At 40.1% G+C, this 23,168-nt stretch overlaps 1 protein-coding gene across 6 annotated transcripts in view; it reads left to right on the forward strand.

Moving 5' to 3' along the window:
- Positions 1 to 1,203: 1,203 nt before the first annotated feature.
- The window catches only part of UBAP1 (ubiquitin associated protein 1), a 55,324-nt gene continuing 33,359 nt past the window's right edge, over positions 1,204 to 23,168 (forward strand). Inside the window, exon 1 of one of the 6 annotated variants that reach the window (XM_030832714.2) lies at positions 1,204 to 1,337. Coding sequence is in view for 1 of the 6 variants with exons in the window: in XM_060301055.1 (XP_060157038.1) it covers positions 12,809 to 12,833 (25 nt within the window). In the remaining 5 variants the exon portion in view is untranslated. Of the gene's footprint in view, positions 1,338 to 1,499; positions 1,865 to 12,793; positions 12,834 to 23,168 lie in introns of those variants that run through there. The other 5 variants (XM_070045759.1, XM_030832715.3, XM_060301057.2 and 2 more) reach the window with 5 other exon arrangements.

Below are 23,168 nucleotides of genomic sequence, written 5' to 3' on the forward strand. Positions count from 1 at the left end.
TCAGTTATGAACCTCAATGCACTTGATTCTAGGAGACATCCAATAAGTACAGAAGGCAGTAAAGGTTTGGGATTGGATTACCTGGTTTAAACCCGTTGAATGTCAGAACTGGAGGGAGATTTAGAGGTCACCTTTCAACCCATTCATTGTGTTGCTGAAATTCGGCCTCTGTTCACTGGTGCCTAATAGAAACATGGAGACAGTTTAGGGTGAAGTAGAAAAGAACAGCTTTATTGCTTTGCCAGGCAAAGGGGGTCACAGTGGGCTAATGCCCTCAAGACTGTGTGTCCCGCCCTGGAGGAGGTAGTGAGGAGTCTTACAGTGTTCAAGGAGCAGGGAGTGGTCAGCTCGTGGACATTCTTCTGATTGGTTGGTGATGAGGTAATCAGGAGTGCATCATCAACCTTCTGGTTTCGACTGGTCTGGGGTCTACATGCTTGTGGGCAGCCTACAGTTAACTTCTTCCACCTGGTGGGGGCAGGGGTTCAGTATCTGCAAAACAGCTCAAAGGACATAGCTCAGAATATTATCTATAGTCCTTCAGGAAGAACTAAAGGTCCTTGACTTTGTTTAATGGCTAAAGTATTATTATTGTGTCTTGCTTGACTGTTTTTCTTTTTTTCTGCATTTTTTTCAGTTCTCTGATTAAATTTATTCTTCGACTAAATTTTTTTTACAGACAAAAGGCAGGCAGAGGACATGGGTGGGGGTCTGTTCTGGTAAGGCCTCATAGGGTCGTGCTCCCTTACAATTTGTAAATGGGGAAAGTGAGGCCCAGAAAGGATAGGACTTTGTACCAAGTCAATGACCCAGGAGGACCAGAAGCCAGACATCCTGATTTCCAAGTGGGTCTGCTTGGTAAGCCTTTGTGCTTCCCTTCGAGATTCAAGTCTCTCGGACTCCCACCTGGGCCCCTTCTCCAACCCTTACGCATTACCCTCTCAGTGACCCCCACCTTTCCTCCCTCCCCTTGGGTGTGCCGGGTTCACTGGTTCCAACAGCGACGCTCTCAAACCTAGCAATGTTCAGCCCTTGTGGAGATTAGTCACGTCACCGTTGACTCCTCCCATTGGCTCGAGGGATGGAGCGCGGCGCTATGACGTCAGACGCCCAAAGGGGAGGAGCGGTGAGGGGAAGGAGGAGGGAAGTGGGGCTTCAACATGGCGGCTGTGGCAGTGGCGGTGGCTACGGTGACGGCCTGGCCTGGGGAGAGCAGAGTTGGAGGTGGTGGTCTTCGCTCTCCCTAGGGGCCGTCAGGAGCTCAGCGGGGACCGAGCCTGGGAGGCCGGTCGGCGGCAGCACCTTTCGGCTTCTGGGACAGCGGCGCCGGCGTTCAGGTGAGGGGGCCTCCCGCTGGGGGAGGGGGAGAGGGGCGGAGTTGGGGGAGGGAGCAGGTACCGGGAGACGGATGGGGGAGGGATAGGGAGGAAGCTGGAGGCTGAGTGGAATGAGAGGAGCGGCAGCTCAGGGGGTGTGAAGGCGAAGGGGCCAGAGACGGGTGACTTGGAGAGGATTCTGGGAGAAGGGTCGGAGTGAGGGGACAGAGTTGAAGGGGCGGAGGGCAGATGGGACGCGGGAAAATAAATGAGTTCGGATTAAGGGGACTAATACTCTCTACTGGAAAATAGGCGCAGTAGACATCTATGTGGCTGGAGCGAGAGCTCGGTGGGAATTAGAGGATGTTGGGGAGAGGGACCCAGGTTTTAGTAAAGGTTAGTGATGGGGACGACTTGAGGGTGAGCTGGGGACGTGAGATACAGATTTAGTTTTCCCTGAGGCGATGAGGTTAGGGGGAAAGGGAGGAGACCAGATTCGGGGCGAGTGATCTTTGGGGATATATTTGGCCTTGCCTGGTCTTCTCCAGGTATGTTAATCTTGCTTCTTTTGTTTGTTTCTTGGGTGGAGACTTATCTGTACAGTCCCCCTGGGCTTCATAAACAGCCCCTAATCTTTCTTGTGGATCATTAAGTTATAGTTCATTTATTTGATCTCTGTCAGCGATCTCTGACCTTTGTGTTGTCGCCACATTTTTGTTTACAGACAGTTTCTTAAAAGTGTGGCTAGGCATAAAAATACATTTTATATTAAACTGAAATAAAATTTTGAGAGTTTTTAGACACCACGGAGTGTTGCAAAACCAGATTTGGTAATTTAGTTATCTATTAAATAGCTTCTGTTCTAACTCACCTTACTAGGGCTTCTTTCTTTCCTCAGTTCTAATTATTAGAATTTGAGAATTTTGATAGATATGATGGATGTTTCTCTTTAGAATTTTGTCAGATTTGATGATGTGAAAAACGGGGCACTTAGTCTTTAGTGATAGACAGCTCTTTCTAGTTAATGTCCCAAACTAGTTAAACTGAAAGTTTCTGTATTATTTTGTAGCAAAGAATGTAAAATGTCTGAAGTCTAAAAGAATTACATTGTCTGCATTAACCTACTTTTTAAAGTGGGATTTTATAAATTAAATTTTTGTTTCTAATCCATCCTATTCATTCTTTGTTACTTATTTATTCAACGTTTATTGACTGCCAAATGTGTGTTGCATTAATAAGTCATTATAATTATGGAAATGGCAAAATTAATATTTCTCTAGTGAGAATATAATTGCACAGCCTCATTGGAAGAAAAAGTGTTTTTTGGAAATGAAGACTAAGGAAGTCTTATAAAATTATGTAAATATAAGAACTTACTGAATTTTTCTGTTGTTTAGTATTTGACTCATTATTTCATCATGACATACTTTATGTATATCTGAAAGATTTTATTTTTCTTTTTAATTTTGAAGAAGACAGTAACAGTATCCTAATATGATAATATTAGGTCTGTGGACAATTCTCATCAGTAGTTTTTAGTTCCCATTTCTCAGACTGGCAAACATCACTTTATCTTGGGTGACTTTTCTTTGATATCTTGACTGTGGTAAGGTATTTAAAATGAGGATTCCTGAAGTTTAATTCAGTGACTAAAATTCTCTGAATTTTTTCAGCATTATAAATGTATCTTCATTACCTCAGAGTGTAGTCAGTATTATACATTTTTCCTGTTATTTAATTATATTGTTGAATGTTTTGAGGTTTTTTTATATGTAGATTATTTTAAGTGTAAACATTTTCCCCACAGAGCAACCAAAACCAAAACCAGACCAGTTTATCATTAACCAAGTAATTTTCTTCAGACAGTCTTTCTCAAGAAATGCAAAAGGTAGCATACAGTACCTTAAATTAGGTATTAAATAAGCTGCTTCTTGGAGTCAAGAAAACCTTGAGTTGAAGCTTAGAAATAACTGGATTTAGTTTCCCACATAGCATGGGAATCCTTGCATCTGTATCACGAAGATAAGTGAAAATCTATCCTCTTTTCCAGAATCTAATTCATTATAGGAAAGAGCCTTTCAGTCAGAGAAAGATGTAAGCGGGGTGTTGCTCTTCTAACCTGTAGCACACAATTTCTTGTAATATTGGAAAATAATTTGAATGTAAGAATAATATTTTCCTATGAATTGAGAATTATAATTTCAGATTTAAAAAATTTTAGGTGAGGGCAGCTAGATTTACAAAGGGATATGTGCTAAAATTGGGTCTATATTAATGAGCTAGGCATTGTTGAACACTTTACATAATCTCACTTAATCCTTACAATTCGTTTAGGTAAGCAGGCCGTGAGAGGCATGGTTTTTAGGTGTTGAGGAAACTGAGGATTAGTAAAGTTGAGTAACGTAACCAAGGTTACTAAATTTGTCCAATTTCAGTGCCTTTACTGCATCTGTTACATCATTTTGCCCCACTTAGATGGTCACAGGGCCATTTAATTCCTATCAAGTAAATTTAAAGTATAAGCATGAGTTTTAAAGTAATACCATTTTAAACTACTTGTTCTCACTGAAATAGTAGTGTAACTGGAATGATAAATAGTTCATTACAATTTTAGTCACTTAATATATCATCAGTATTCTAGGAGGAAGTAAATACCTGAATATTTTGTACTTTACAAAATAAACTGGATAAACTGGATAAGGGACTAAAAGTTTTTATACTTGTATTGCTGAGTCAGGTTGGACCTGCTTCAGCAAGGGCCAAAATTTGTATTTGGCAGTAATCCTCATGTGTTCTCAGAATTTTGGGTTGGTCATTGTCAGTTGCTTAATGCTTACCAAACACTTCCAGGGTTTGAGTCACTGAATTGGCTCATGGTAATTGTGAATCTTGTGGTTTACTGAGTCAAGAGCCAGCAGTGTGTGTGTTTTGGTTGTTTCATTTCCTCCCCAACACTTAATATTGTCAGAGTTTAAAATTTTTTTCTTATCTCTTGGGTTTGAAATAGGATCTACTGTGTTTTTATTACCATTTCCCAAAGTTGAGCATCCTTTTTGTATGTTCCTTGGCCATTTGTGCTTCTGTGATGTGTATATTCAAGTTCTCTGCCTATTTTTGAGTTTTCTTTTTTTCTTACTGATTTTTAAGAGTTCTTTATTTATTTTGTATACTAATTATTTGTTAGTTGATGGTTTGCAAATATCCTCTCCCAATTTGTGACTTGTCTTATCTCTTCATAGTCTTTTGATGAGAAAAGTTCATAATTTTAATGAACTGAACTTTTCATATTTAGGAAATCCTCTTCTACTAGGCATGCTGTTTTAATAAATAAGAGTATACGTGTCTGTCACGTGGCATCTAATGTGACATTTAGTACCAATATTTGCTTGATTAGAAAGGCCAGCTTCTCAAGAGTTGTGTTTGTATTGTCTTTGGAGTTACAGGGCCAGACTTTTTTAAAAAAATAAGTTTATTTATTTATTTATTTAGTTTTGGCTGCATTGGGTCTTCGTTGCTGCGCATAGTTGCGGTGAGCGGGGACTACTCTTTGTTGTGGGTGTGTGGGCTTCTCATTGTGGTTGCTTCTCTTGTTGCAGAGCACAGGCCTTAGGCTCGTGGACTCAGTAGTTGTGGTGCACGGGCCTAGTTACTCTGCAGCACGTGGGATCTTCCCAGACCAGGGATCGAACCTGTGTCCCCTGAATTGGCAGGCGGATTCTTAACCACTGCGCTGCCAGGGAAGTCCTGGGCCAGAGGGTTTTAAAAGCAGCTTGAGTTGTGCCTTATACACAGGTTACATATATTTCCCCCAACTGGGAAACTAATAGATTTGTGAATGATGTATGCATTTTACAAAATGTTAATAATGTGGTATGACGGTGAGAGAGTTTTCTTGTGCGCACAATTCATGAGTCACTCATTCTGAGCAGTTAGGATTTCTACTAAAATATGTTCAGAAAGATTTTTTGATATCTAGTCCTGTCTAGTGTGGGCTTTATCAAGAATAATTGTGGGTCTTCCCTGGTGGTGCAGTGGCTGGGTGTCCGCCTGCCGATGCAGTGGACACGGGTTTGTGCCCCGGTCCGGGAGGATCCCGCATGCCGCGGAGCGGCTGGGCTCCTGAGCCATGGCTGTTGGGCCTGCGCATCCGGAGCCTGTGCTCCACAATGGGAGAGGCCGCAACAGTGAGAGGCCCGCGTACTGCAAAAAAAAAAAGAAGAATAAAGAATAATTGTGGTTTGTGAGAGAGCTGACGTGGAAACATTTTGGAAGAGTTTTTTTGTTTTTATTTTCAAGTAATACAATATTATATAATTAGGATAAAATTAGGTGGAATGTAATTACATTAAGTAAAAAGGAGAAATATGTAAATTTTCATAGTTAAACAACTTTGGACTTCCCTGGTGGTGCAGTGGTTAAGAATTCGCCTGCCAATGCAGGGGCCACAGGTTCAAGCCCTGGTCTGGGAAAATCCCACAGGCTGCAGAACAACTAAGCCTGTGAGCCACAACTACTGAGCCTGTGCTGTAGAGCCCGCGAGCCACAACTACTGAAGCCTGCGTGCCTAGAGCCCGTGCTCTGCAACAAGAGAAGCCACTGCGATGAGAAGCCCGTGCACCACAACAAAGAGTAACCCCCTCTTGCCACAACTAGAGAAAGCCCGCACGCAGCAACGACGACCCAAAGCAGCCAAAAATAAATAAAATAATTAAAAAAAACCCCAGAACAAAACAAAACAAAACAACAACTTGTTCCTGTGTGTGGGGGGGTGTTTTTTGGGTTTTTTTGCTCGTATGTTTATGGTATTTAACTTAAATTAGATACATTTAAAAGAATGAAATACTCTTCTTAGTATTGGAGAAACTACATCTGTTTAAAGTTATGATGGGGAATTCCCTAGTGGTCCAGTGGTTAGGACTCCGAGCTTTCACTGCCAAGGGAGCAGGTTCAATCCCTGGTCAGGGAACTAAGATCCTGCAAACCACGTGGTGTGGCCAAAAAAAAAAAAAAATTATGATGAACATTGCAAACTGACTAGAACATATATGAGGGAGGATATAGTTTTTCTGTTTTGTTTTTTAAACTCCCTGCCCAGTTCTTTGGACTGTGTGGCTCCTATCCACCATTAAACCCTTATCTCTTAGGTTATTTTTATAAAAATCTTGAGCGATTTGATTTACTCTGTCATGTATTAAAGCCTCTAAAAACTTTTTTCTTTTTTTCATGAGAAGACTATGGAGTACTATGAATTTTGGGAACTGTTCTTCTAAGCAGTTGGATGTTCTGATCCTGGCAAAGATCATGTTGAAATATAAAACATCCACCAGACTTTAATTATACTGTAAATACTGTATAGTGATATACAGTACACCCTTGGTATTTGTGAAAGATATGTCCCTAAAGTTTTGAGAATCCTTGCATAAATACCATACTTTAGAATGTCTCTCATAGCTTATAGAAGAGTATAATGGAAAATTTTTAGTTACCATCAGATTTGATGGGTAAATAGAAGAGAACAACAAAGTTAGAGATTTTGATGCTAAACTCAGCCTTCAGCTACCTTTAATTCCCAATCTTTTGCTGTTTGTCACTGCTGGCTGGCCTATCCCCAGCCTCTTCTTTTTTTTTTTTTTTGCGGTACACGGGCCTCTCACCGCTGTGGCCTCTCCCGCCGCAAAGCACAGGCTCTGGACGCGCAGGCCCAGCGGCCACGGCCCACGGGCCCAGCCGCTCCGCGGCACGTGGGATCCTCCCGGACTGGGGCACGAACCCGTGTCCCCTGCATTGGCAGGCAGACTCTCAACCACTGCGCCACCAGGGAAGCCCCCTCGGTGTTTTATATAAGCAGAATTTTAAGATAATGGAACGTTTCTTCTTTGAGAGCCCATGTTAAAATTATTGGTAGATTATTAAATGAGAATCTTTTATAACTATACCTTTTATAATGCAGTCAGTAATAATGTATGGCTTACTCCATAATAATGTAGGTCTTACTCCAAATGTCTCTAGGAAGCTATGCTTTTTGAGTTGTTGGGTCTCTGTTTAAAAAAAAATGTTTTTGGTCTGTATGTATTACTGGCAGTAAAAGTTAATGAAAGAGTGTACATATTAGGGTAACTGAGGCTTATTTTATTTAGTATTGTAAGAAATTATATTTAGGCACAGTTCTAGTTTGAGACGTTCTTGATCTGTCCAACACGATAGCCACATAGTGCAGATATAAAACATTTTTATCATTATGGAAAGTTCTTTTGGACAGCACTGTTCTCGACAGATGCTTGTCAAATTTTATTGTGCGTGTAGATCACCTGGAGATTGTGGTAAAATGTAGATTCTGATTCAGTAGTTCTGGGTGGGCTTGCGATTGTGTATTTTTAATAAGCTCCCAGGTTATGTTGATGTCCCAAGGACCATACTTTGAATAGTAATTTAAAAAAATAATTTATTTTATTTTTGGGCTGCGTTGGGTCTTTGTTGCTGTGCGTGGGCTTTCTCTAGTTGCAGCAAATGGGGGCTACACTTTGCTGCGGGGCGTGGGGTTCTCATTGCGGTGGCTTCTCCTTGTTGTGGAGCACGGGCTCTAGGTGTGTGGACTTCAGTAGTTGCGGTGCACGGGATCAGTAGTTGTGGCTCGCCGGCTTAGTTGCTCCGTGGCATGTGGGATCTTCCCAGACCAGGGCTCGAATCCGTGTCCCCTGCATTGGCAGACAGATTCGTAACCACTGAGCCACCAGGGAAGTCCCTCAATAGTAAAGTTTTGAATTTACTTTAACGTGAGGTTGATTTGGGACCTTTTTATGAGATGTTTTCTAAATATATTATAAGCTTTTTAATTAACGTCTTTTGCCAGGAGAGATTATATTGTAATGGACAGAACTCTGGACAGTGAGTTGAAAGATCTAAAGTTCTAGTTCTGGTTTCCCATTTAAAACTAACCATCTCTTTCAGACTTGAACTTTTTAGTTTGTAGAATGGGGGTACCTGCTTACATCTCCTAGCATGTGAGGTTCATATAAGATGATGTATGTGATGGTCTTTTCAAAAGTACCTAAGACTTTAACATATAGTTTTAAAAATTATAAAGTTTTTAACATATACTTTGTTAGAAGCATAATACTTTTCCACTGTTAGCTAACATTCTTATTTTTCTAAAGCTAATATACTGCATTTTATCCAGGAATTCTCAGTAACTTTTATTTATTTTTTTATGCTTAATGTTTGTCTTTTTCCATTAGAATTAATTTTAATGAGGGATTTTGTCCTGTTATAGTTGCCACTTAGAGAAGTACCAAGCAATAATTGTAGGTACACCTTAAACAGATGTTGAGTGAATGAGGCATGAAGCCTGAGAAATTGCCTTTTGCTGTGACCAGGCAGGGATAGTTTTTCAAGTGAACAAAATTTGATTGGGAACCAGCAAGGGGGGAACAAAAAAGTAATTATTTAGGGACTTCTCTGCTGGTGCAGTGGTTAAGAATCCGCCTGCAATGCAGGGGACACAAGTTTGAGCCCTGGTCCAGGAAGATCCCACATGCTGTGGAGCAGCTAAGCCCATGTGCCACAGCTACTGAGCCTGCGCTCTAGAGCCCATAAGCCACAACTACTGAGCCTGCGTGCTACAACTACTGAGGCCCGTGCGCCTACAGTCCATGCTCCACAACAAAGACAAGCCACCACAGTGAGAAGCCCGAGCACCACAAGGAAGAGTAGCCCCCACTCGCCACAACTAGAGAAAGCCCATGCACAGCAACGAAGACCCAACGCAGCCAAAAATAAATAAATTTAAAAAAAGAAAAAAAAAAGAATTTTCCCTTTCACCCAAAATGTGCGCACACACACACACAAAATTTTTAAAAAAAAGTAATTATTTAGCTAGTTTTTCAATTGGGGGAAAAGAATAAAAGCCAGATAACATCTCTCTTCACTGTAGAATTCTATTTGCATATTCCTGTGTTTTCTTTCTTTTTATTATTTTTTGGCTGCGTTGGGTCTTCTTTGCTGCACGTGGGCTTTCTCTAGTTGCAGCGAGCAGGGGCTACTCTTCATTGCAGTTTGCAGGCTTCTCATTGCGGTGGCTTCTCTTGTTGCGGAGCAGGGGCTCTAGGTGTGGGGGCTTCAGTAGTTGCAGCACGCGGGCTCAGTAGTTGTAGCTCGCGGGCTCTAGAGTGCAGGCTCAGTAGTTGTGGTGCACAGGCCTAGTTGCTCCGTGGCATGTGGGATCTTCCCGGACCAGGGATCGAACCCGTGTCCCCTGCATTGGCAGGTGGATTCTTAACCACTTACTACCCAGGAAGTCCCAACCTTTTTTTAATTTTTATTTTTAATCTTTAACCTTTATAGAGGGTTTCCTATTTGATCTTCAGGGACTCACTTTTAAGTCAATGTAAAAAATGAATGGGTTTCTTATTATGGGTGACAGTCTCTTGGTACCAGCTTTCTTTATTCTTTAGAGTATGTACAAGCCATTGAAGTGGGGAAATACTCTTACTAAAATAAGATTTGGTTTAGGAAGGTGAGGAGGTCCCAGTAGACAGTGGTAACTGTTGCTTGTGTTATCTTATTTTGTCCTTATAATAACCCTTTTGATTTACTTCATATTAACATTTCTTATATTATTAATCTTTGCTTTTACTTATAAGAAGAATGTGTTTGTTGAGTTTTGTTATTAGAGATATATTACAACCCGTTTTGATAGATACTTGTACAACAACTAAGATTTGTTGAAAGGTCTGCCATGTGCTTTTTGTTTTCCTTTATTAGAAATCATTTCATAATAAAATATATGAAGTTATAAAAGATAGAAGAAAATTCTTTTGTATATGTATTGTATGTACCTTTAGCTTTAGAAGTAGAGCTCTTTTCTTTCTTTTTTTTTTTTGCTGTACACGGGCCTCTCACTGTTGCGGCCTCTTTCCCATTGCGGAGCACAGGCTCCGGATGCGCAGGCTCAGCGGCCTTGGCTCACGGGCCCAGCCGCTCTGCGGCATGTGGGATCTTCCCGGACTGGGGCACGAACCCGTGTCCCCTGCATCTGCAGACGGACTCTCAACCACTGCGCCACCAGGGAAGCCCCTAGAAGTAGAGCTCTTAAGACAATTGCCAATAACCTTATTATGTTAATTGCCACGTTCGGTAATCTGAAGCAAATCTGTTAGTGGATAATTTTCAAAGGATGAGGAGCCTTTGTTGATTTTGTTTCCGAGACTCTAACCACACAGATATCTTTTCTATAACATTTCCTATCCTAATTTCCCATTTTCTAAAAGGCTTGTCTTTTATGCTTTTTCTTTTTTTGAACCCAGGCCGAATATTGGTCTTTGAACAGGGGGAGTAAATTCTATCATATTATGTTTATAAATCTATTTAGTTTTATTCTTATTCTACGTTTTCTGTTTACCCTCCCTTTTTCTTGCTTTTTAAAATCTTTTTCTTCCTTTTGATTAATTTTCTGTATTTGACTTCTTTGCTTTAGTTATTTGAAAGTTGCTCATCCTATTCCTTTTTTTATGTTGGTTGTTGTTAAAATTTTTATATGTAATTTTAAAATTTATTTATTTATTTGGCTGTTCCGGGTCTTAGTTGCTGCATGCAGAATCTTCGTTGTGGTGTATGGTATCTTTAGTTGTGTCATGCGAACTCTGAGTTGTGGCATGTGGGATCCAGTTCCCTGATCAGGGATCGAACCTGGGTCCCCTGCATTGGGAGCGTGGAGTATCAGCCACTGGACACCAGGGAAGTCCAATGTATGTAATTTTTATGCATAAAATCCATGTGTACTGTATATGTAATCTCTACAATAAGACAAGTTTGTTTTACTTCCTCCTCTCTCCCAAATTTCTCCCATTTTCAGGTCATCTCAGATTTTACTTCCAGATCACTTATTTACTTTTATGTCAGGAGTTGCCTTGGACAACGTATATTTTACTAATTTATTTGCCCACTGCTTTTTCTGATGTTTTCCATTTCTCCTACTTTAGATTAATTTTATGCTTTGGTAAACTATATCTCTGAATTCTTTTTTCAGGGAGGAATCAATGAAGAGTGAATTTTCAGTCTTTAGATCTTGAAATGTTTTCATTTTGCTCCCTTATTTGGATACTAGGGCTCTAATTTTACAACTGTCCTTAATCAGATTTTTGAAGATAATTGCTCCATAATTTTATAGCCTCTGTCGTTGATAGTGAGTTCTTGAAGCTAGTCTTATTCTCTTTCCTTTGTATATAACCACTTTCTATCTGGAAGCTGTTTGTTGTTCAGACTTTTAAAAATCTGGTGATGATCTAAATTTTTGTGATGTGTCTAGATTTCAGTTTTTACCAGTGCATATTGCTTGGTACTCACCTCTTCTAGTTTCAAGACTGTGTTATTTATTTATTTAGCTCTTAGAGGTTTTATTTCTCTTTTTCCGTACTCTCAGTTCTCTCCTGAAAGTCCTGGTAGACCAATTTGAGAACTGCTTAAAACTATTGATCCTGAGCTTGAAACACTTTCACCATGGCATATTTTTTCCACCTTCTAAACTCGTCTGTATTTAGGGCTGGATTTTTAAAAATAGCTTTATTAAGGTATAGTTCATATATCACAAAATTCAGTCATTAAAAATGTACAGTTCAAAATAAAAAGTGTACAGTTCAGTGTTTTTTTAGTATTCACAGTGTGGTGAAACCGCCACTACAGTCTGTTGAAAATGTTCCAGAGCATTTTCAGTACCCCAAAAAGAAACCTCATGTCCATTAGCATGCACTCCCTATTCCACTCTCCCCACAGCCCCTAGCAACCACTTATTTACTTTCTGTTTCTGGATTTGCCTATTTTAGACATTTCACATAAATGGAAATATGTAGTCTTTTGTGACTTGCTTCTTTCATTTAGCGTGTTTTCTGTGTTCAACCATGCCATTTTTTTCCCATAAGTTTATTTTATTTATTTATTTTTGGCTGCGTTGGGTCTTCGTTGCTGCGCACGGGCTTTCCCTAGTTGCAGCAAGCGGGGGCCACTCTTCATTGTGGTGCGCGGGCTTGCAGTGGCTTCTCTTGTTGAGGAGCATGGGGTCTAGGTGTGTGGGTTTCAGTAGTTGTGGCATGCAGGCTCAGTAGTTGTGGCACATAGGTTTAGTTGCTCTGCGGCATGTGGGATCTTCCCGGACCAAGGCTCGAACCTGTGTCCCCTGCATTGGCAGGGACATTCTTAACTACTGCACCACCAGGGAAGCCCCATGCCATTGTTTTTTATTGCCAAATAATATTCCATTGTATGTATGTATCATGTTTTATTTATCCATTTGTCAGTTGATGGACAGTTGGGTTGTTTCCACTTTGTCTATGTGGATGTATGTTTTCATTTCTCTCAGGGATTAACATCTTAAATTTCAAACAGTCTAGTTTGAACTGATAACCGACTTAACTTCAATATCATACAAAGACTCTGATCCTGTATGGTTCTGTACTACCCCCTTTAAACGTTATTGTCACAAATTGCAACTTATATGCAACATGGATGAACCTGGAGGGCATTATGGTAAGTGAAATAAGCCAGGCATAGAAAGACAATAGCATAGATTTTTTTTTTTTTGGTTGCGTTGGGTCTTCATTGCTGCGGGTGGGCTTTCTTTAGTTGCAGTGAGTGGTGGCTACTCTTCATTGAGGTGTGCTTGCTTCTCATTGCGGTGGCTTCTCTTGTTGCAGAGCATGGGCTCTAGGCACGTGGGCTTCAGTAGTTGCAGCACATGGGCTCAGTAGTTGCGGCACGTGGGGTCTAGGGCACGCAGGCTTCAGTAGTTGTGGTGTGTGGGCTCTAGAGCGCAGGCTTAGCAGTTGTGGCGCACGGGCTTAGTTGCTCTGCGGCATGTGGGATCTTCACAGACCAGGGCTCAAACCCGTGTTCTCTGCATAGGTGGATTCTTAAGCACTGTGCCACCAGGGAAGTCCAGTGACATAGATTTATAATAATTTTTGTGCATTAAAAAAAAATCTGTACTAAATAAAAAGGGGAGTTGGAAACCAAAAACAATACTAGCTGTTAGCCCATTTATTCTTTTTTTTAAATAAATTTATTTAATTTTGGCTGCGTTGGGTCTTTGTTGCTGTGTGCAGGCTTTCTCTAGTTGCGGGGAGTGGGGGCTACTCTTCGCTGTGGTGCACGGGCCTCTCATTGCAGTGGCTTCTCTTGTTGTGGAGCACAGGTTCTAGGTGCACAGGCTTCGGTAGTTGTGGCACGTGGGCTCAGTAGCTGTGGCCTGCAGGCTCTAGAGTGCGGGCTCAGTAGTTGTGGCTCACGGGCTTAGTTGCTCCACGGCATGTGGGATCTTCCCAGACCAGGGCTCAAACCTGTGTCCCCTGCATTGGCAGGCAGATTCTTAATCACTGTGCCACCAGGGAAGTCTTAGCCCATTTATTCTTAGCAGAGGTCTTTATTTCTTCCTGAGGCTTTGAGTTACTGTGGTATTCTGCTATTTCAGCCTGAAGGACTTTTAACATTTCTTGTAGGCAACAAACTCTCTCAGGTTTATTTATCTGAGAATGTTTCAGTTTCTCCCTCGTTAAAAAAAAAAAAATTATCTATTTTTTTTGTGCTGTGTCGGGGTCCTAGTTGCGGCATGTGGGATCTTTCATTGCAGTGCGAGGGCTCTTCGTTGCAATGCGTGGGCTTCTCTCTTTCTGGTGTACAGGCTCAGTAGTTGTGGCACGTGGGCTCTCAGGTTGTGGCACGTGGGCTCCAGAGCACATGGGCTCTGTAGCTCTGGTGCAGGCTCCAGAGCACGTGGGCTCTGTAGTTGTGGCGTGCAGTCTCCAGAGCGTAGGGCTCTGTAGTTGTGGCATGTGGGCTCTGTAGTTGTGGTGGGCAGGCTTAGTTGCCCTGTGGCATGTGGGATCCTAGTTCTCTGACCAGGGATCGAACCTGTCCCCTTCATTGGAAGGTGGATTCTTAACCACTGGACCACCAGGGGAGTCCCCCTCCCTCATTTTTTGTTTTTTTAATTAATTTATTTTTGGTTGCATTGGGTCTTGCTGTGCGTGGGCTTTCTCTAGCTGTCGCGAGTGGGGGCTACTCTTCTTCATGATGTGCGGGCTTCTCATTGCGGTGGCTTCTCTTGTTGCAGAGCACGGCCTCTAGGTGTGCAGACTTCAGTAGTTGTGGCATGAGGGCTCAGAAATTGTGGCTCATGGGCTCTAGAGCGCAGGCTCAGTAGTTGCAGCGCACAGGCTTAGTTGCTCAGTAGCATGTGGGATCTTCCTGGACCAGGGCTCAAACCTGTGTCCCCTCCATTGGCAGATGGATTCCTAACCACTGCGCCACCAGGAAAGTCCCCCTCCGTCATTTTTGAAGGACAGTTTTTGCCAGATACAGTATTCTTGGTTGACAGTTTTTTTTTCTTTTGGTAATTTAAATATGTCACCCTCCTCTCTTCTGTCCTCCATAGTTTCTGATTAGAAATTGACTGTTAATCTGTTGAGGCTCCCTTGTAAATGATGAGTTGCTTCTCTTTTAATGATTCATTCTTTTTTTTCAACAGTTTGCTTATAATGTGTCTTGGTTTGAATCTCTTTGACTTTATCCTACTTGGAGTTCATTGAGCTTCTTGGATTTGTAGATTTGTCTTTCATCAAATCTGGGAAGATTTTGGCCATTATTTTTTATTTATTTATATTTTTTTATTATTTTTTTTTTTGTAGTACACGGGCCTCTCACTGTTGCGGCTTCTCCCATTGTGGAGCACAGGCTCTGGACGCACAGGCTCAGCGGCCATGGCTTACGGGCCTAGCCGCTCCGCGGCATGTGGCATCTTCCCATACCGGGGCACGAACCCGTGTCCCCTGCATCGGCAGGCGGACTCTCAACCACTGCGCCACCAGGGAAGCCCTTGGCCGTTATTTTTTAAAATAGTCTTTCTGCCCTTTTCTCTTTTCTGGGACTCCTGTAATGTGGATGTTGATATGCTTAATGGCATCCCACAGGTCTTTTAGGCTCAGTCTGCTTTTCTTTATTCTTTCTTTGTAGACATTGCTCTATATTCAAGTTTGCTGATTCTTCGTTTTGCCTGCTCAGATCTGCTGTCATACCCATCTAGTGAACTTTTTGTTTCAGTTAGTATATTTTTAGCTCCAGAATTAAAACTACTGAAGTATAGAAAGTTGAACATGAAAGCCTTCTTTTACCTTCTTCCAGAACTAACCATGAATCCTTTCTGATTTTTGTGTACATACAAAAAGCCATGCAAATATATGTGCTTGTTGAGGTTTTTTTTTTGTTTGTTTGTTTGTTTTTTGTTTTTTTTTGTTTTTTGTTGAGGTTTTTTAAAGCTTTTTATTTTGATACAATTTCACATTTACCAGAAAACTTACAATGATAGTACAGAGTTCCTGTATACCTTCTATTGAGATTACCTACATGTTTCATATTTTTGTTATGTTCTTCACTCATTCTCCTTTCCTATCATCTATCTGTTCTCTATTTGTATTTACATATACATATTTTTTTTTCATAATTGCTTGAAAGTAAGTTGGGGACTTCCCTGGTGGCGCAGTGGTTGAGAATCCGCCTGACAATGCAGGGGATATGGGTTCGATCCCTGGTCCGGGGAGGTCCCACATGCTGCAGAGCAACCAAGCCGGTACGTCACAACTGCTGAGCCCACGTGCCACAACTACTGAAGCCCGTGTGCCTAGAGCCCATGCTCCACAACAAGAGAAGCCACCACAATGAGAAGCCTGTGCACTGCAATGAAGAGTAGCCCCTGCTTGCTGCAACTAGAGAAAGCCTGTGCACAGCAACGAAGACCTAACACAGCCAAAAATAAATAAGTTAACAAAAAAAAAGGAAAAAAAAAAGAAAAGTAAGTTGAAGACACGGTACCCTATTACTGCTTTACAGTGCGTGCTTCCTAAAAATAAGAACATTCTCTTACATAGCTACATACTAATGATCAAAATCAGGAAATTAACTGTTGTTGAATCACCCATTGTCCAGCAGCATTCTTATAGCAAAAGAACATCCTGGATCATGCATTACATTTAGTGGTTTTGTAGTTTTAATTGCCTTTCATCTGAAACAGTTTCTTAGTCTTCGTCTTATGACTTTGACATATTTGTAGAGTACAGACCATTTATTTTATAGAATGTCTCTCAAGATGGGTTTGTTTGATATTTCTTCATGATTAGATTCAGGTTGTTTGATACTTCCTCATGATAGTTTCACTTTTGGCAGGAATACCACAGAGTTGATGTGTTCTCAGTGTATCATATATGGACGTGTCAGTTTGTTCCATTACTGGTAATGTTAATTTTGATCACTTGGTTAAGGTGGTGTCTGCCAAGATAAAGTTACTGTTTTCTCCACCATACTTAATAAAAAATATATTGTGGGAGATACTCTGAGACTATGTACATATCCCGTTACCCTTGTGGAACTTGAACCCACTTGTTTTAGCATCTACTGATACTGATTCTTCAGATTATTGATATGATGGTTGCCAATTATGAGTTAGGTTTAATTCACAGTTTTAGAAAATTAAAATGTGATTATTCTGCAGCCTCTTTCATTTTACACTATAGCAGTAGCATCTTTTTATTTCTTTATTTTAGAAAGTTCCAAACTTATAAATGTAGATCTAGCCATAACAGCTGTCAATCTGCCTTTCTTCCTCCCTCTCTCCCTCCCTTCCTCTTTTTCTTTCTTTCTTTCTTTTTAATAAATTTCAGGTGTACAACATAGTGATTCACAATTTTTAGAGGTTATACTCCATTTATAGTTATTATAACAATCTTATTTCATATACATGCCCTCTTCCCAGTTATTTTGGAGCAAATCTCAGTCATATCATTTCATCTGTAAATATATTTTTGTGTATCCCTGAAAGATGGGAATTATAAAAAAACTGTAATACCATTGTCCTACCTTAAAATTTAACTTATTTAATATTATCAGATATCCAGTTAGTGTTCATATTTTCCCAATTGTTTTCACTTTTTTCTTCACTGTGTTCGGATTGGGATCCAAATAAGATCTGTATGTTGTGATTGCTTTATTTATTTAAATAATATTTTTTAAAATTTTAATTTAATTTAATTTATTTGGTTGCGCCAGGTCTTAGTTGTGGCTCGCCGGCTCCTTAGTTGCAGCACGTGGGCTCCTTAGTTTCGGCATGCAAACTCTTAGTTGCGGCATGCATGTGGGATCTAGTTCCTTGACCAGGGATTGAACGTGGGCCCCGTGCATTGGGAGAGCAGGGTCTTAACCACTGCACCACCAGAGAAGTCCCTGTGATTGATTTAGATTTATTGCTTATGCTCTTTTTTAACTTACAGATTCCCTCCTTTCTATTTTTCTTTTTTTTTTCTTTGAAATTCTGTGTTGAAGGAAACAGTTTTTCCTGAAAAGTGTCTTACAGCTAGGAGTTTGCTGTTTAATTCAATTTACTACTATTTCAATTAGAATTTAGTGTCTATATATAAATACAAGTATACATATATACAAATATATGAGGTTTGTTTCTTATTTTCCTTTTTTTCTCCTTCCTTTGTCAAATTTTGGTATCAGTATTATGCTAATCTCATATGGTAACTTGGAAATTTGGCAACATTAATTCAATAGGTACTAACTGAGCACTATTTACAGACACTATGCTTGGTGAAATGGTGAACAAAACCAAAGTGGTTCTTGTACTCATAGTGCTTAAAGCCTAGTGGGGAAAGCTAGGCAATAAATAAACCCTGTATAAAACTACAAAGTGCAAAGCTGTGTTTGTTTCCATTTTACATGTTGGAATAATTTAAGTAAAATAGGAATAATTTGTTGCTTAAAGACTTGCTAGAACTTTAAATAAAATCATCTATTCTGATGCTTATATTTACATAAAATTATTTTATTTGCCTGTGGAATTACTTAGCAACCCTTACCTTCTCCCCTCAGATCCTTGATATTCTGTGAAGTTGTGCCATTTTTATATTGTTTGTTCCCAGTGTTGGTATTGCCCAGTGTTCCCCTGGGGGTATGAGTTCTCAAGTTTGGTGAGCAAGGCTCTGTTACTTCTTTGTTTCTATGGGAGAAAAATCATTGAGATTTCACATGACTGAAACAGTCAGAATGATGCAATCCACTGAGTGTGAAGACTCTTGAAAAGACAGAAAAATTATGTTTTTGATTACTTCTCTCAGGTCAGATTAATAGCCTCTGGTATGATAATTAGCTTTTTTGTATTTTAAATTGATCAATTATTTTGTATGGGCTTCTAGTAGAGTGAAATTGTTTTATTAGTGTCAAATAGTAAGCGTTTTCTTCTCCTTCAAAAAACATGGGTGTGGACTGTGTATACCTACTGAGTCATAGATTCAACAAGTAATTACATGTGTTTATGTGCCCTCATAACTAAGAATATGAAGTCTTGTGATATCTTTCTTATATATATTACTATAAAAACGATTGAAGTACTTAGTTATAAAAGAATGTGTCTAGACCCTTAAAGGTTTTGCAAAGATTGTCAGAGGTAATTTACTCCAGACCTCTCTTTTTACAGAAGAAGCCGTGAATTTTTTTTTTCTTCTTCTTCTTTCTTTGAAAGGTTTTGACTGGCTCTAAGCCATACCAAATTGATGAAAGAAGTGAGACTAGAACCTAAGTTTTTAACTGTCCAGAGTGCTCTTTTCTCGCTTGTATTCTGCCATAAGTTGTGATGTGGTTTTTGAAAGAGTTGGGGAGGAGATGATATTTTTGGTTCAGCAATTTCTTGAAATTATTTTTTCCCAGTTAATGTTTATTAATAGTTTAAAAAATTAAGTTGGATAGGTTTATGGCTTTATTTCCTCTTGGGATGTTGTGCTCTTACTTGCTGAACTCTAAATTACATTAAAGGGAATGTTAAGTGAATTTTAATGAATTGGTTAAGATATTGACTTGAAATTTTTAATTGGCTAATGCTTTATGTCATGACTCCCAATTCTAGTTTTTAGCTAGTCAGTACTTTCCTGTTCTTACATTATGTTACCCTCACAGGCCTTACCATTTCATACTATTTATTGGTAACTACAGGAAATCATTGTTTAACTTTTTTAAGGGCATTGTTTTGTCTAGTTTCATTCCCAAGTTACGTATTAGTTAGCGATATAAAATTATCATATTTTCAGAAAGTTTGAGAGGGCAAGAAGATATGAAAAGGCCACCTCTGCTAAAGATTAGACACTGTGCTTAGAGAATTAAGAGGAGCCCAGAGTCCAGGAAAATCCTTGTTTGGATTTTTCTTGACCCATTTTGGAATTAACTAGAGTTCTTAACTGCAGTTCTGATAAAATCACATTGGGTCAGTAACTTGCTTTGACACTACTATATTATCTTTTTTATGTACTACTTGTTGCTTTTTAAATTTTAGTGAGCTGATATTTAACTATAACCAGTTTTTTTTTTTTTTTTTTTTTTTGCGGTACGCGGGCCTCTCACTGTTGTGGCCTCTCCCATTGTGGAGCACAGGCTCCGGACTCGCAGGCTCAGCGGCCATGGCTCATGGGCCCAGCCGCTCCGCGGCATGTGGGATCTTCCCAGACCGGGGCGCGAACCCGTGTCCCCTGCATCGGCAGGCAGACTCTCAACCACTGCGCCACCAGGGAAGCCCTATAACCAGTTTTTATTAAACTGTGAAATGAACTTTGCATTCAGTCACATTTGCTTGTTTTAAAGCCTTTAGTATACTATATGGTTAGTAGCTTTGGTAAAAACCTCATTTGCAAGAGAAATTAGTGAGAAACCTTGTACAGTACCAGAATTTGACTTTAAAAATAACCTTTTGTTTTCAAAGTTTTTCATGAGGCAAGCACTTTGTTGGATTTTAAGTCTCAGAAAGTTGTTTTTGCCCACTAGCTTTCTGTATAGAGTGAAATAGTTTTTATGTACTTGGGCAGTTGTGCACTGTTACTGTACTTTTGTTTGTTTGGAATTTATTTTGGTATGGAAGTGTGAGGTGAGCATCCAACTTTACTTTTTTCTAGGTGGCTACTCAGCTGTCTCATCACTTCACAGATTTTAAATGGCACTTTATTTATTTATTTATTTAATTATTTATTTATTTTTTTTTTTTTTTTTTTTTTTTTTTTTTTGGCGGTACGCGGGCCTGTCACTGCCGTGGCCTCTCCCGTTGCGGAGCACAGGCTCCGGACGCGCAGGCCCAGCGGCCATGGCTCACGGGCCCAGCCGCTCCGCGGCACGTGGGATCCTCCCGGACCGGGGCACGAACCCGCGTCCCCTGCATCGGCAGGCGGACTCTCAACCACTGCGCCACCAGGGAAGCCCTAATTATTTATTTTTGACGGTATGCGGGGCTCTCACTGTTGTGGCCTCTCCCATTGCGGAACACAGGCTCCGGATGCGCAGGCTCAGCGGCCATGGCTCACAGGCCCAGCCGCTCCACGGCATGTGGGATATTCCCGGACCGAGGCACGAACCCGTGCCCCCTGCACCGGCAGGTGGACTCTCAACCACTGTGCCACCAGGGAAGCCCCACTTTATTTATTTTTAAAAAAATATTTATTTATTTGGTTGCTCCAGGTCTTACTTGCGGCACGCAGGATCTAGTTCCCTGACCGGGGATCGAACCTGGGCTCCCTGCACTGGGAGCGTGGAGTCTTAACTGCTGGACCACCAGGGAAGTCCCTTAAATGGCACTTTAAATGTCTACATTTGGGGTATCTTTAGGGATTTCTACTCTGTTCCATTGATCTGTTTATGTGCCAGTACAGCACAGCTTTAAGTGTTGTATTTTGTAATAAGTATTTTAATATCTGATAGGCTATTCTCCCTTTATTATTTTCTTTGGAATTTTCTTGGCTACTGTTAATTGTTATTTCCATATGACCTTTAGAGTCAGCTTGTCTAGTTAAAAAAATGAAAACAGAAGACTCCAGTTTTCATTTGCATCATGCCAAATTAATATAGCAACTTAGGAAGAATTGATCTTAATGATGTTGTGTGTCCTAGCCAAGATTATTATATATTTTTCTGCAATTGTATAAGTCTTCTTTTGTGTCTCAGTAGCTTTAGTTTTCTTCCGTTACATCTTAGTTTATTCCTACTTCTTATCTCCTGTGGTATATCATGCTTCCTTTATACTTCTTATCTGGTCATTGTATATAGGAAGAGTATTTGTTTCAGAATATTCATTTGTAATTAAACACCTTTTTGTATTATATTTGTAATAGTTTTTCAGTTTTTGGTCTTCCTTGGGAAAGTCTATCTTCTGACATTTTATACTTTTTACTTCTTTCATCTGATGTTAAATAAAGCAATTGTGATAATGGACATCTTTGTCTTGTTCCTGTGCTTAGTGGAATCTTTGTATAGTTTCCCCATTAGTCAGCATTCTCTGGCTTTGGTATTGAGAGGGATGATTTTTGTTATTGTTTTAACCTTATGTTAAGGACATGGCTATATGATTTTTCTTCTTAGATCTATTAATATATGGTGAATTATATCAACAGATTCCTAATGTTGAACTATCCTGTATTGATGGAATAAATCCCACTTGGACATGATGTATTCCTATAATGTACTACTAAATTTGTGTTTTTTATTTTGAGGATTTTTTAATCTGTATTTATACATGAGATTTTTCTGTAGTTTTTTTCTTTTATGGCGTCATATTCTTACTTAAAAAAATTAGAAACCTTCCTTCTTTTCTTATGTTTTAGAACCATGAAAATCTCATTGGACTAAGGTTTCTTTTGGGTGGCGAGAGCTCTTTGATAATTTTTTTCTCTTTCCTCTTTGGTTATAGGTCTGGTTAACATTTCTGCCTCGTCTATGGTCAGTTTTGATAGTTAATATTTTTCTAGAAGATAATCCATTTTATCCAGGTTCTCAAATGTATTTGACAGAAGGGGAACAAAGCAATGACTTGGGATTATTTTAATTTCCTCTATTATTTTGTATACATATCCACCCCCCGCCCCCTTTTAAAATTAAGTTAGCTGGATGGTTATAATTTTCCAAAGAACCAGCTCTTGGGTTTATTTATTAGTTGATCTATTTTTCTTATTTTTTTTTTTTTTGCGGTACGCGGGCCTCTCACTGTTGTGGCCCCTGCCGTGGCGGAGCACAGGCTCCGGATGCGCAGGCTCAGCGGCCATGGCTCACGGGCCTAGCCGCTCCGTGGCATGTGGGATCCTCCCGGACCGGGACACGAACCCATGTCCCCTGCATCGGCAGGCGGACTCTCAACCACTGCGCCACTAGGGAAGCCCTGTTTTTCTGATTCTTAATTGATTATGTTCTGTTTATATCTTTGCTGTTTCCATTCTTGTGTTTTCTGTGGGTGTGGTTATTTATACCCTAAGTTCTCATGCTGTGAATTTTCCTCTGAGACTGCTGTGTGCTATAGATTTTCCTGAGTACTGCTTTAGCTGCATGTTGTAGGATCTCAAGTGCAGTATTTTCATTGTCGTTATCTTTTTGCCACGCGGCTTGTGGGATCCTAGTTCCCTGACCAGGGATCGAACCTGGGTCCCCAGAAGTGGAAGCGTGGAGTCCTAACCACTTGACTGCCAGGGAATTCCCTTTTGGTTCCTGCTTTGATCCATGAGTTCTGTAAGAGACAGTTTAGTAATTCAGGTAGTAGGACTTTTTTGTTTTCTGATGTAATTAAATTATAATTTTTTGCCTTTTGACTATTGGCTGTGCTACTGTTGATTTTTGAAATTCATTGGAATTTTCTTTGTGGCCTAATAATTACTCAGTTTTTTGTAAAGTGTTCTGTGGGTACTTGAAAAGGTGTATTCTGCTCTTCATCATGGATTGCATTCTTTATCGTCAGTAAAGTAGGACACCTATTACACTTCCATGAAGTCTGTTACCTAGAACCATTTGTATGTTTTC

Source organism: Globicephala melas, chromosome 6 (assembly GCF_963455315.2).
Source record: "Globicephala melas chromosome 6, mGloMel1.2, whole genome shotgun sequence".
Classification (NCBI taxonomy): domain Eukaryota; kingdom Metazoa; phylum Chordata; class Mammalia; order Artiodactyla; family Delphinidae; genus Globicephala; species Globicephala melas.